Source organism: Hyperoodon ampullatus (genome assembly GCF_949752795.1).
Source record: "Hyperoodon ampullatus genome assembly, chromosome: 9".
Classification (NCBI taxonomy): Eukaryota; Metazoa; Chordata; class Mammalia; order Artiodactyla; family Ziphiidae; genus Hyperoodon; species Hyperoodon ampullatus.
The window spans coordinates 34,026,087-34,039,152 of NC_136922.1; the positions used below are offsets into that span (position 1 = coordinate 34,026,087).

A 13,066-nucleotide genomic window follows, 5' to 3' on the forward strand; every position below is an offset into this window, starting at 1 on the left:
GTCTTTTGCCTACTGCAATGAACCCAGTGTAGGGGTATTTATTTAAAAGCATTAGTTCAGAAAGATGTCAGTGTGCAGAACCCATTCAAGAATAAAACGTGTCTTGATGAATCCCTTGTTAATAGGGGAAGAAGTGTGTGTGTGTGTGTGTGTGTGTGTGTGTGTGTGTGTGTGTGTATGTTACATATACAGTATATTATGGTCTTTGGGTATCTGTTTCCAAGATGGAGATAATAATTTTTACCTGCAATACACATAGAAAACATAAGCACTTTTAATTGACAAGGAATAGAAATAGATCATTTAGCTATCAGTTTGTATATAAACAAGGGAAAAATAATCTGAAAAAAACATATATGAAGTGAATCACTTTGCTGTATACCTGAAACTAACAGCATTGTAAATCAACTATATTCAGTTTAAAAAATTAAAAAGTCAAAAAAATTTGTATATTTGCAGTTATGGGTTTGTGAAGTGTTCCTGTGAAACCCTATCTGAGGGAAGTGGAAGGAGCTTTAAAAGGTGATCCCTGAATATTTCGTGTTGGGTTTCTACTTTGTGCATTTGTTTAAAATAGAACTTCTTATCGCTGCTTAGATGAAATGTAATTTTGCATACTTAATGGCATAGCTTTAAATAGTATGTCCATATGTGAAGCAGGACCAGGAGGCATATAAAAAAGTGAAAACTACTTGAGTTTTTGGTGGTGATAGAATAAGGTAGATTTTAAATTAGTTTGTTATCTTATGTTGTTATAAAAATCAGAATATAAGGAAATTTTATGTGGATACTGGGTAGAAATCGGGTGAACTCTATTCCTATATTTGTAAGTGTCAAAAGGGTGGTAAGGGCTTCCCTGGTGGCACAGTGGTTGAGAGTCCGCCTGCCAATGCAGGGGACCATGGGTTCGTGCCCCGGTCCGGGAAGATCCCACATGCCACGGAGCGGCTGGGCCCGTGAGCCATGGCCGCTGAGCCTGCGCATCCGGAGCCTGTGGTCCGCAATGGGAGAGGCCACAACAGTGAGAGGCCTGCGTACCGCTTAAAAAAAAAAAAAAAAAAAATGGTAAATTTGGTAGTGAGTTGTCATTACTGTGGATTATACTTTGCAAATTTTAAAAATTTATCTGACATTTGGATTAACTTGAATATAAAGACTTAATAACTTTTTAAAATTCCAGAATAAAAAAGATGCCCAGAATGAAACCACTTAGAAATAACTCATTATTAACACTTTAGTGTTTGTTACTTTCTAGGTTATTTTTCTTGCGTGTATATTTTTTGTAAAATGTGTAAAATAAAATGACCCTTTTATTTTGTGGTCTGTTCTTTTCACTTAATATATTTTCAGTGTTAATAGTACCTCCTACCACATTTGTAGGGGTTCATAGTACCCCATTCCACGGATTTATCATCCCCTGATTTTTGAACATTGTGGTTATTTTCCATCTTTTCTATTGTAAACAACACAGAGATGAAGTTTTTTTTTTTTTTTGGCTGCTCTGGGTCTTCGTTGCTGCGCGCGGCCTTTCTCTAGTTGTGGTGAGCTGGGGCTACTCTTTGTTGCAGTGCGCGGGCTTCTCATTGCAGTGTCTTCTCTTGTTGCAGAGCATGGGCTCTAGGCGTGCAGGCTTCAGTGTTGCAGCACACAGGCTCTGTAGTTGTGGCACGTGGGCCCTAGAGCATGTGGGCTTCAGTAGTTGTGGTGTGTGGGCTCAGTAGTTGGGGAGAATGGGCTCTAGGCGCGTGGGCTTCAGTAGTTGTGGCGCATGGGCTCAGTATTTGTGGCTTGAGGGCTCTAGAGCGCAGGCTCAGTAGTTGTGGCGCACAGACTTAGTTGCTCCGTGGCATGTGGGATCTTCCCGGGCCAGGGATCGAACCCGTGTCCCCTGCGTTGGCAGGCAGATTCTTAATGAATGCGCCGCCAGGGAAGTCCCAGAGGTGAACTTCTATGTGGGAAAATTATTGAGGAAACTTGCTTGCAGATGTTAATTTATTAGCCTGTTGTTAAGAAGACCAAGTGAGATCTGGGTAAAAGGCAAAGAATGGGTGATTTTTGCTGAGTTCTTACCTTGTGCAGGCATTCTGCTCATGCTTTTCATGCACTGTCACATTTCAGCCTCGATAGCAGAGTGTACTGTCATTTGCATTGGAGAGATAAAGCATTTGAGACAGGAAGTATTAAGAGGCCACATTAATTAAAAATAATAATTTAGGGTTCAAAAAGCAATTGTTTCTATTATCTTCACTTAAAATACTTCATAGTTACTGAATAGATCTCAACCGGTTGTATTTGGGATTTGATTATAGCGTTCCCTTTTTTTTTTTAATTGGAATATAGTTGCTTTACAATGTTGTGTTAGTTTCTGCTGTACAGCAAAGTGAATCACTTATACATATACATATAACCACTCTTTTTTAGATTTCCTTCCCATTAGGGTAACCACAGAGCATTGAGTTCCCTGTGCTACACAGTAGGTTGTCAGTAGTTATCCATTTTATGTATAGTAGTATATAGAGTTCCCTCCTTATTTGAAGAATTTTACAAAATGAAACCTACGAAGTTATATTAAACAGCACTTTAATTTTTAACCCGTTAGGAATCATTAAATAGTGTAAACATGGCTGCATGGTTTAGTAATTTAGAAATTTATTCAGACTGGTTCTCAAGTCTTCGGGTTCCATTGTGTGAACTCAGAGGTGTGCCCTGGTAAAGATGTTACACCAGTTAAATCATGTTCCAGGACTAGACTCTATTAACATGTTACTATGAAACCCTAAAAAGGTGTTGAGGGCTAGCTTTTCAGGAGGGCTCTGAGGCTCTGTGTTGTCATTCTGTGGTAGGTAGAATGGTCCTAAAGATGAATGTGCTGCTTGGCACCTGTAAATATTCCATTACATGGTAAAAGGTACTTTGCAGATATAAATAAGGCTGCAGACCTGGATTGTCCGCATGGACCCAGTCTAATCCAAAGACCTTGCTCTGGTAGGCATCAAAGAGAAATGGCAGAAGAGAGAGTAAAGAAAAAACCTAAGCACGAGAAGGACTCAGCGCGGTGTCACTGGCTCTGAGAAGTAGGAGTCCACGTGCAGAGATCAGCGAGAGGCCTCTAGGAGCCAAGGGCGGGTGCCAGGTGACAACCAGAAAGGAAATGGGCACCTCAGTCCTACAGAAGCAGGAACCAGATTCTGCCAACAACCTGGATGCACTTGGAATTTAATTCTCTCCCAGAGCCTCTAGTAGGGAACACAGACCTGCCCATGCCTTGATTTTTGACCTCATGAGTCTCTAAGCAGAGGATCCAGTTGAGCCGTGCTGTCCCTTGACTCCTGACCTATGGAAATATGAGATGATAAATGGATGTCCTCTTTCTTAAGCTGCTAAACGGGTAGTGATTTGCTATGGCAGAAATACCAAATTAATACACACTCCTTGTTGAATACATATCTGCAATCCATTGATTCATTAATCAGCAGTTATGTCTCAGATGTCAAAAGCTGCCAGGCCACAGCTGGTCAGTTGATCCCTCTGAGGTTTCAAAGTGAATTTCTAAAACTAAAGTCTGTCTTTCACACATCTGTTAAAGCTTCGGAATTCTGTGGAAATCTAAAAGCTTATTTTTAAAGCTTTTAGAAGTACAAGCTCTGTAGACACTGTTCACAACTTTTCGGTGAAACATATCCGTCCCTTTTATGCTAGTTGCAATGTGGGGGCCATGTAGGTGGAATATTATAAGCAGAAGCATTACTGGTTGTCAGGGAGTTCAAAATTTAGGTGGGAAGAAGGGTCTTAAACATATGAAATATTAAAGCAGCTAGAGATTGGACTTTGCTCTTATAATTTATTGTTAAGCTCAACTATATTACTTACAGTAATGTGATGATGATAGCTAACACTCAGATAGTACTTACTGTTTCAGGCACCATTCCCAGATGGTTTATAGGTATTAACTCATTTAATGTTCACAGCAGTCCTGTGCTGTGGGGTGGAGAGCTGTGATTCAGCCTCAACAACCAGAATCCCAGAATTTCTCTCAAGGTTGGCATAGGAGATTTCCTAGTCCTGTTTTAGGCTTTTGGATCTTGCGTTCTGAATCTTGTTCTTCCAGGAAGCCCTCCTATGTTAGCGGTTTTTGTAGATGGACTGTCTAATTGGAAAGGGTCTTAGTTGATCTGGATTCATGCCAACGCAAGAGTTTCTAATATAACATCCCTGCAAGGTTCTATAGGACCTAACCCCTACAGATGCAAGATCCTTACCATAGAAGATCCCTAGAATGTCTAGTGTTGAACTTACACTCTTGGTACAGTTTAGAAACTTAGTTCCAAAGAGCATGATGACTGAGAAAAGACATGTAAGGAATAACATATAATATGAAATAAAAGACATACTAAGACATGAGTTTGCAAATTATATTGTCTTTAAAGATACTTTGTTAAATAAATTATATCATATAAATCTATTGAGGAATCATTTAAATGTGACATAGATTGAAAATACTCTGGTCTTACCGGAAAATGGAAAAAAATAGCTTGAGATGAAAAATATTTTTAAATTTAATGATGTACACATAATCAATGTTTTATTTCATTGCTATAGCAAAACGCAGAATGTCCAATGTATACTTGTTTCCTTAAAACACATTTCGTATATATGAAATTTTTATTTGTCAAAAAATTCATGTTGATCAGCAGTTAGGGCTTTGGGGAAATTGCTATATCAAGAATTGTAAGAACAGCTTTGAAGGCTGAAGGAGCAGATATACCTGCTCTTTTGAAAAGATGTCAGTGTCATTTGCTTGCTCTCTTCAGATTTCATTCAGCCAGTACATCTATAGCTTCTCCTGTTCTTTGTGCCATGAAATTTAGGAGATTTCCACAGTAAGGAACGGACTCCAACAGTTATTTTTCATCTGTTTGTTAAGATTTGCACTCCCTCTATGTCTGTTGGGTAGATTAGATTGCTATAACATCACCAACTGTTCAACTGCAGGCTGACAGATATGGCTTCTCTCAGGAGGCTCATGCTTGTTCTCTTTTTATAGTGAATGATTTGGATAGGAGGCAGTCATAAAACAAATCTTTAGAACAAATCCTTGGTCGGGGTGCTTCTGATATCTACCTTCCCTTATAAAGCATCTTCTGTTGAACCTCACATAGTAGACCATTTCCACTGTGATAACTCTAATTATTTGAATGTTTGTAGGGCTAAAACATGCCTTTCTGCAGCTTCTCTCCATTGTTCTGAATTTTACCCTGACCCTTTCAAATATTTGAAGCTAATGATCATGCTCCCCCTAAGTCTTCTGTTCTCAGCAACAACTGCAAATACTTGACTTGTATTCCTGATCACAAATACATGTCAGGAGTGGTACTAGGAGTCATGGTCAGAATGATGAATAAAGGAGTCTATTTCAGTGGGCTTGCAGTCTACTGTTGGAGACCCTCAGCTAAAGAGGAGATTTCACTAGCATGTGGTAGTGCTACAACTGAGGTACGTATAGAATGCTATCAGAGAATAAACAGGGAGGACTTCACTCCATTGGGGGAGGTGGGGGACTCATGAGAAGACGACAGCTAGGTTGGGACCCGAAGGACAAGTAAGTGACAGCCACACAAAGTAGAGAGGTGGGGAGGCATTCCAGATAGAAGAGCACGTGGGAAGTCTCAGAGCAAAGAAAGACCATGGCGCATTCACAGAATTGCAAGTGTTCTATTTTACTAAGGCTGGAACATGGATTTTTTTTTTTAAGACATGGATTTTAAGAAGAGGTATGGAAATAGATGATACTGAAGACCAGATGAAAAGAATACTATATATGCAGTATTAGACATTGGACTCTGTCTTGGTGTCATGGGAAGTCTTTGAAGAGTTTTTTAGCGAGAGATACAGGATTATATCTTATATAATATATGATGTGGTATGAAGAGAGATAAATGAGAGACAGTGGTCTGAGTTGGGAGAAGATGGTGGACTGAGCTAAATCAAGGATACCTCACTTCTTGGCTTGAGACCGTGGGTACATGGTGGTACCATTCACTGACTGGGGGTATGGGCCATGGAGCAGATTTATGGGGTGGAGGAAAGTGGTAAGACAGTGACTTCACATTTGGAAATGTTGAGTTTGAGCTGCTAGTGGGACATTTAGGTCTTGGAGGTGGATGGATATGAGACTTTCGGGCCCTGGAGGTGCAGATATAATTGAAGCCCTGTGAGTAAATGAGGTTGCCTAGAGAGAATGAACAGAAAGAGAAGAAGGTCTAGAGGGCTAAGGATAGATCACTGAGGATCATCAAAACCAAGACAGAGGAAAGGGAAGCCTTGGGAGAAGAGAAGTAGCAGTCAGAGAGAAAAGAGAAAAGCCTGGAGCATATGGTGTCATGGAATCCCAGTGGTCAAGAAGAGGGGGATGGGTAACCTGCCAAACCCTGCAGAGAGGACAAGGTAGATGAAGACTGCTACATCCATCTCACTGTCTACAAGGAGGTGACCAGCCTGTGGTTGTCCTCCTTTGGATGCTCTCGACTCCTCATAAACCTAAACAAATGGTACTTCAAACCAAATACAATCCAGATGTTGATTTTTCTGGAGTCCATCATTTTTTGCTGACCTGAATGTTATTTTAGTAATATTCCTAAAAACATTGTTATCCACTTCTAAATAATCACGTTTCCATTGTTAACTTACACCATGCTTATGATCAACTAAAAATTATCACATCTTTTTCATGTGAATCTGTCTCATAGTAGATGTATGTATGCATAGCAGACTTAAATACCAGACTTAAAAAACCTGTGTGTAGGACTTTATTCCACTTTATTTTGTTAGTTTCAGGACACTTCTATATATGTATTAGTCTTTGAATGGTCAGCTATTGTCTAAGTTATAATAAAATGAATAGGCATATCTGTATGTATTCAACAATATCTATATGAAATTTAAAAAATATCCCTAATAGCCTTGAAATAGATGAATAAGCATAAGCATATTTTATCATTCCAGCATGCTTAGCAAACACATCTTCGATATGGCGAGAGCAATTATTAGGAAAAGAACTATTTGTTAAGTAAACTATTAGATGGAGAGCAGTACTGTCTAGACAAATAAATAACTTTCTTAATTTTCTAATTATTGGTTGACATTAACAGGCAGTCACAAGATTATCCATGTGTCATTCTTGTGGCAATATTAACTCTTCAGAACAAAATAATGAACTTAGAAATACGAAAACAGGCCTCCAAGGAACAAAGAAAATTGTCACTGAGCCCATGGTTATTCCTTCATAGGACAGAAGTCTAGCCACCATCACTGCTCAGTTTGTGTCTTATCCAAAAGTACGTTGATGGCTTTAAGAAGCATATTTATTTATTTTTCTAGAATTCTTTAAGTCCATACTATCTTAAGATTTTATAGTGTTTTAAAAGTAAGTATAGTTGGGAATAAAACAGGGAAGAGTATTGGCTTATGTTTCTTCTTACATTTAATTTAGGTAATTGAGAAAATGGGTTCTGTGTTTTAAAAACATTTCTATCATGGTATCAACATTTAAATGTTTCTAAGATTAATAGATTTACTAAAATCCTTTAGGGAATTTGTGAATTCATGATCCTATTTAAAGTTAGTTTTCAAGAATGGCCCTGTGGTTAGGTAAGACTTTTGCCACTGTTGATCTGCCCTCCCACAGTGACCTTTGCTGACTTTCCATCCAGCTTCACACTTGGTTTTCAAGGGTCTGTTCCTCCAGGAAGGCTGCCATGTCTTCTCAGTTAATCTCTCCCATGGACGTGATCCCTGGCACTCAGGGTTTGCATTTGACACTTTCTGTTGCCTCTTGAGTCTTGTACTGATGCAAAACAGCTTTTCGAGCATTTATGTTTTGAGGCTGAAGGCACTATAAAGTGCCAGAGAAAAAAGACAAAATACTGGAACTAAGACTGGCTCTGATTCTTGTTGAATTTCAGGGCTATTTTGTGAACAGTCCTGCTGGTTATTGAAGATAGAAAGCCAAAACATTTCAGCATTTTAAAACATTTTAAAATTTCTGGTGAGTACCCAGAGGAGAGAGAAAAATTAGAGATGTGTTTTATCATTCCCTTAATTATCCTCTCTTTAAATATTCACAAGAGCAAATATACCCGAAGCTGCAGATGTGTTTTGAGTTACATGGTTCTTTTTATACTGAGTAAACTACGTTTTAAAGTTTAAGCTTCTTAAAAAGCTCCCTTGCAATTTTCCTTGTGCTTGAGTAGATCGTGTCTGTCAAACTGCTGATGTAGTAACTGAATCTTATCATTTGATTGGATTATATCATAATTTAATACCTAAAACACAGTGAAGGCCATGTTCCTTTACAAATGAATTAAATTAGAGGAGAACAAAATAAAAAGTAAAGATTGATTGTGAGTTGAAATGATTATAAGATTAAAAGGTTGAGTCTTGGGGAAACAAAGATATCTTATTAAATAGAGCAGTGCTTCTCAACCCTGGATACAACCTAGATAGAATCACTTAGGGAACATGGAAACAGCAGCAGCAGCAAATACTGTTGGCTGGACCTCTTCCCCAGAGATTCTGATTTAGTTGGGGCCCAGGTATCAATTGTTTTTTTAAAGCTCCCCAAGTGATTCTCATGTGCAGTCAGGTTTGAAATAGATGAAAATCCAAGCTATTTAAAGAAAGCATTTCTTGGTAGACAGAACTTACTGACTACATAGGTATTTGACAAAAAGATACAAGAGAAAAAGATGGAGAGAAACTTTTAGTGTAAAATTAATAGAGGTTTACAATCCATTATTGACAGCTCTGAAAAATAAAAACCCTGAAAAAGAATAGGGTTTCATAACTTACTTGGTGGCAAAAATCTAACCTAAACTGAATATATTTAGTAGAAAATCCTGAGGCCTTTCCCAGTCTGTCTTTATCCCATTTGGTATGAATAATCATACATTTCATTGCAGAAAATTTTTTTTGACGGGGGGTGAAATAGAAAAGGAGAGCTTTATTACTTTGCCAGGCAAAGGGGGACACAGTGGGTCCCTGCCTTTAATGTGTCCCCGCAGAAATATTAATGTGTCTGATTTCTTATTATAAGTTACTGCCCAAGACCTCACTGAGGGTGTGCCCTAGATAGGATACCTTTCTGAACTATATAAAATGTTGAATTCTGGAATACATCTAGCCTCAAGGGTCAGATCATAGTAGGAAAGGCTTGTAATAGGGAAGACCAGTGTAATAAGGTACTTCCTGTCAGATTAAGAACAATGCATTTCTTCTAATTTCCTAGGCAGTGGTTTAGCACCCGCATTAAATAAAAACAATGGCGAATGTCAGAACATGGCTCTTGGCTCTATATGTATACACTTTTTTTTGAAACTGATCTGAGAAGAGGGTTCCATTTCTGTCCTGTTGAGAGAAACTTATGTTAACCAACAACACAAGTAGATCAAGTAGAAAAAATAACCATCTCTAAAAGACTTTTCAGCGTAACAAACTACCGCCAAATTTAATGGTTTAAAGCAGCACATATTTATTATCTTAACCAGTTCCTGAATGTTAGGAATTCAGGAGCATCTTAGCAGGATGGTTTTTGCTCTGGGTTGTTATCAAAATGTGGGCCAGAATTTCAGACACCTGAAGACTTGACCAGTGCTGGAGTGCTATATTTCTTTTTCAATGCCAACAGGTCCCTTATTAGTGCTTAAAGAAAATTCTAGTCTCTGTCTCTGCAGTTGTTCAAAGTTTTAGTTTTCAGTATAAACCTAACAATTATTTGCTAAAGGAGGCTTTGAGTCCTTCTAATATGTTCTGAAGATTTCTGCTGCGAGTCCCTTCCTACTGGGGAGTGCCTTCCCTTTGGATTTCCTTGTCCTTCCTCAGGCAGCTTTTTCTCTCCCCTAGGTTCTGTCTCTGTTCTCTTAAGGTTACCTCTGCATCCGCCTCCTGTGGGTCAGTGAATGGGTGTTGATGGCCCTGGATAGTGTGATGAAAAGATGGCTGCCTTGGAGGAGCTTCTGCCCAGAAGACAGGCATTAGTCACAGTTGAAAATGATGAATTACATCATTGCTGGTGTGTTTAAAAAAAAAAAAAAAGCACCGGGAAGATGCTATAGGAGCCTCTAACGGGATCGTACCCAGTTTGTGTTTTGCTTGGTCTGTTCTTCCCCCTTTGTGTTTTGGAGGAAGAATAACCTACCCTTGGGGTTTGGGTCAGGAACAGTTTCCCTCGGGGGCAGAAACATAACACTTCTGTGTCTTCCCTGACTGCAGATGTTCAGGGGATGTAGTGTAGTACAGTAGAGTAATCTCATTTACTTTATGTGGAAAAATATAAAAAAAGAAAAAGCTTAGGTTCCTTGTAAATTTAACTGTGAAGTTCTTGTCTTTCTCACTGCTCATCTCTCATCTTCTTGGCTTCCCAAAAAGTGCTATGTTGGTTTCTTTCTCATCCCCTTTCTCCCTTTCTTTCTGTACCAAATCTTTGAAAAGATGTAGTTTTATACAGTTTGGGGAATATAAATTTCCTTTTCTGAGCTATTTCTACTTTGAGGCTTATTTCTAATTTGAGAAAGAAAAACTGAAGCTCTCATGACGAGAATATCAAGTATGGAAGACTGATGGAGGGTGGAGAAGACAGTTTTTGATCCTCTGTATGCAAATTAAGTGATCCACCTTCTGCATCCTTTTCCATCTCTGCTTTTTTCCTGTCTCTGAGCCTAGAAGCTCATAAAATCAGGAAGCCATCCACAAGGTCCCAGTGAGTGTTTCTAATCTGCATCTTTGTCTACCCCCAAACATTTGTGACACTGTAACAGGAAAATTCTGAAGAGAGATGCTGTTACTACGATAAACCTTACACGTAATTTCAAATATATAAAATAGGCACTAATTTATATTTTATTTTGTTGCTGTTTTATTACTACACATACAAGTATTTATAAAGGCTTTCCTCTGATTAATCATCACTCCTATCTCCCCCAGCTCTCTTTTCCCCCATAAGCTCTTCAACTATAAATTCTTCTACCCATGAGTATTTTTGGATCTCAAGACTCCCATGGTTAGAAAGGGACAGATTATCTTCTGATTACAATATAATTTTCCTGAGAAAGTCTTAAGGAATTGACGAATCAGTTAAATCAGGAGTATATATACCCTTTTGAATGGCATTCATAGTAGCCAGCCAGGGAAAGCACAGCAGTAAAGCAGTATGGTGGGGGGAGGCTGCCTTCTTCAGGGATGATGATACCCTGGCCATTGTGAAACTGGTCCTAAACAGAGTCCCAGTGACTCACTGGGCTACTTTTGCCTTCACGTACATCAATGTAAATTAGATTGATTTCAATAGCAAGTCATCTTTAACCTTGAGCTTTCATGCTCTGCCTTTAAAAATGTCATTAGTATAATAAGCTGCAGGACCCTTCCAAACTCAGTATCACCACCCCTGCAAACACACACACACACACACACACACACTCACACACACACTCACACTCTTCTAAGCTTAAAAGATTGTGTCCTGAAGAGGAATGAGCTTGCTTATTATGAAAATTTATTGCTATCAAACATAGATTTCCCAAAGATTATCCCCATGTTATCTTTTTTTTTTTCCATGTTATCTTTGAAAGTGACTGTGGTTATCTTTTTTGGTCTCTGTTTTATGTTCCTCTTTGAGAATGTTTTTGAGAAAGGATTTAAGCATATGTGTTGGGGGGAGAGAGAGAGAGAGAGTGAAGCAAAATCTGGACAAATAAGTGAGGTTTAAGGCACTTAGGGTATTAAAGGTCATCTTGCCTATCCCCATTTCACCTGCCCTGTGTGTTGATAGCACTTGCTTTTATGCAGCGTAATATCTGAAATGGTTGCTGTACACCCGCCAGGCCTCAAGTGATCCTTCATTGTATTCAAACAGAGGTCAAATTAAACTAGGATCACCTACCTCAATTTTTCTAGAATTTCTGTATAAACTAAATCTTTGAGAGATAAAGAATATTTAATATCTTTGCCACAGTATTTTACCTGTTCTAATAATTTTTTTGCATTATTTCTGAATGTTACACAGTTATGTTTTTGAGGTACTTCTCATCATCATGGCATAAGTACCAATGTTTTCCAATGTGTACATTCTGGCAACTGTTTAATTTCTTTTTAAAGTAAGTCCATCAGATTCTTTGAGGATTGGCCTAAAATTCCTATGCAGAGGTTTTTCCATATTATTAAAAACAAATAAACAAAAACATGGCAGCAAACTTAATGCAACAGCTCTTAACTTTGGTTGCATATCTAAAAACAAAGCTACATTTTTCTTATTCTAATTTGGTTTTTCCCCCTAATATTTTATTAGGTGCAGAGAGAGCTAGCAGCTGTTATTGCTTTGAAAGCAAGGAAGTCTGGTGAGTAGTCTTTCATGGGGCTGGAGGAAGGTTCTGATTTTTGGGGGATATTTCACATGTCCTGTGGTTGTGAGCAGTTGAATGTATCTCAGGAAGCTTTGGTATAAAATGCAGAAAAGTATCTCCATTTGTTTTAAAATTATTTATTCTACCATCAAAATAGCACAGGTGTATATCTAGTTCTTTAAAACTAGACATACACTGCCTTGCTTTATTTCATACTTCAAGGAAAAGTGAAATTAAAAATTAAAAATATGTTTGTAGTCCACTGCAAGCATGGAAAAAGTCTAGGTACCCAGCAAAAGAAAGCAAACCACATTGCATTACCTATCATAATGACAGAGGAAACTAAATAACATAATGGTGGTCTCTTTTTTATGTTTTTTATCTCAAAGTAGCTTCTTATAAAAATAATTGAATTGTCTAATAACATTTAATAGCAAGCGTTTTCCGTAGGGACTGATTGTGTGGATCTGATTCCTAATACCTTAGGAAACAATCTGTGGATGTAATAAGTGGAAAGGAAAAGGGAGCTTTCAGATACATCTTGAGGAGAGAAAGCCAGGCTCTGCTGAAATTCGATATGAAATAGAGACTCAATGAGGTAGAAAAAACTTTCTTTGAAAGGAGGAGTGTCAGGGGGAGGCATCCTTTGCTGCTCAGAGGCTGGAGGTCACTGC

At 38.4% G+C, this 13,066-nt stretch overlaps 1 protein-coding gene across 3 annotated transcripts in view; it reads left to right on the forward strand.

Annotated features, from left to right (window-relative positions):
• The window catches only part of RAPGEF5 (Rap guanine nucleotide exchange factor 5), a gene marked incomplete at both ends in the record, with an annotated part of 215,021 nt that overhangs the window by 65,277 nt on the left and 136,678 nt on the right, over window positions 1-13,066 (forward strand). For all 3 annotated transcript variants that reach the window (XM_079711491.1, XM_079711493.1, XM_079711492.1), the window contains one exon: window positions 12,338-12,386. In XM_079711491.1, the coding sequence (XP_079567617.1) occupies window positions 12,338-12,386 (49 nt within the window). The remainder of the gene's footprint in view (window positions 1-12,337; window positions 12,387-13,066) is intronic.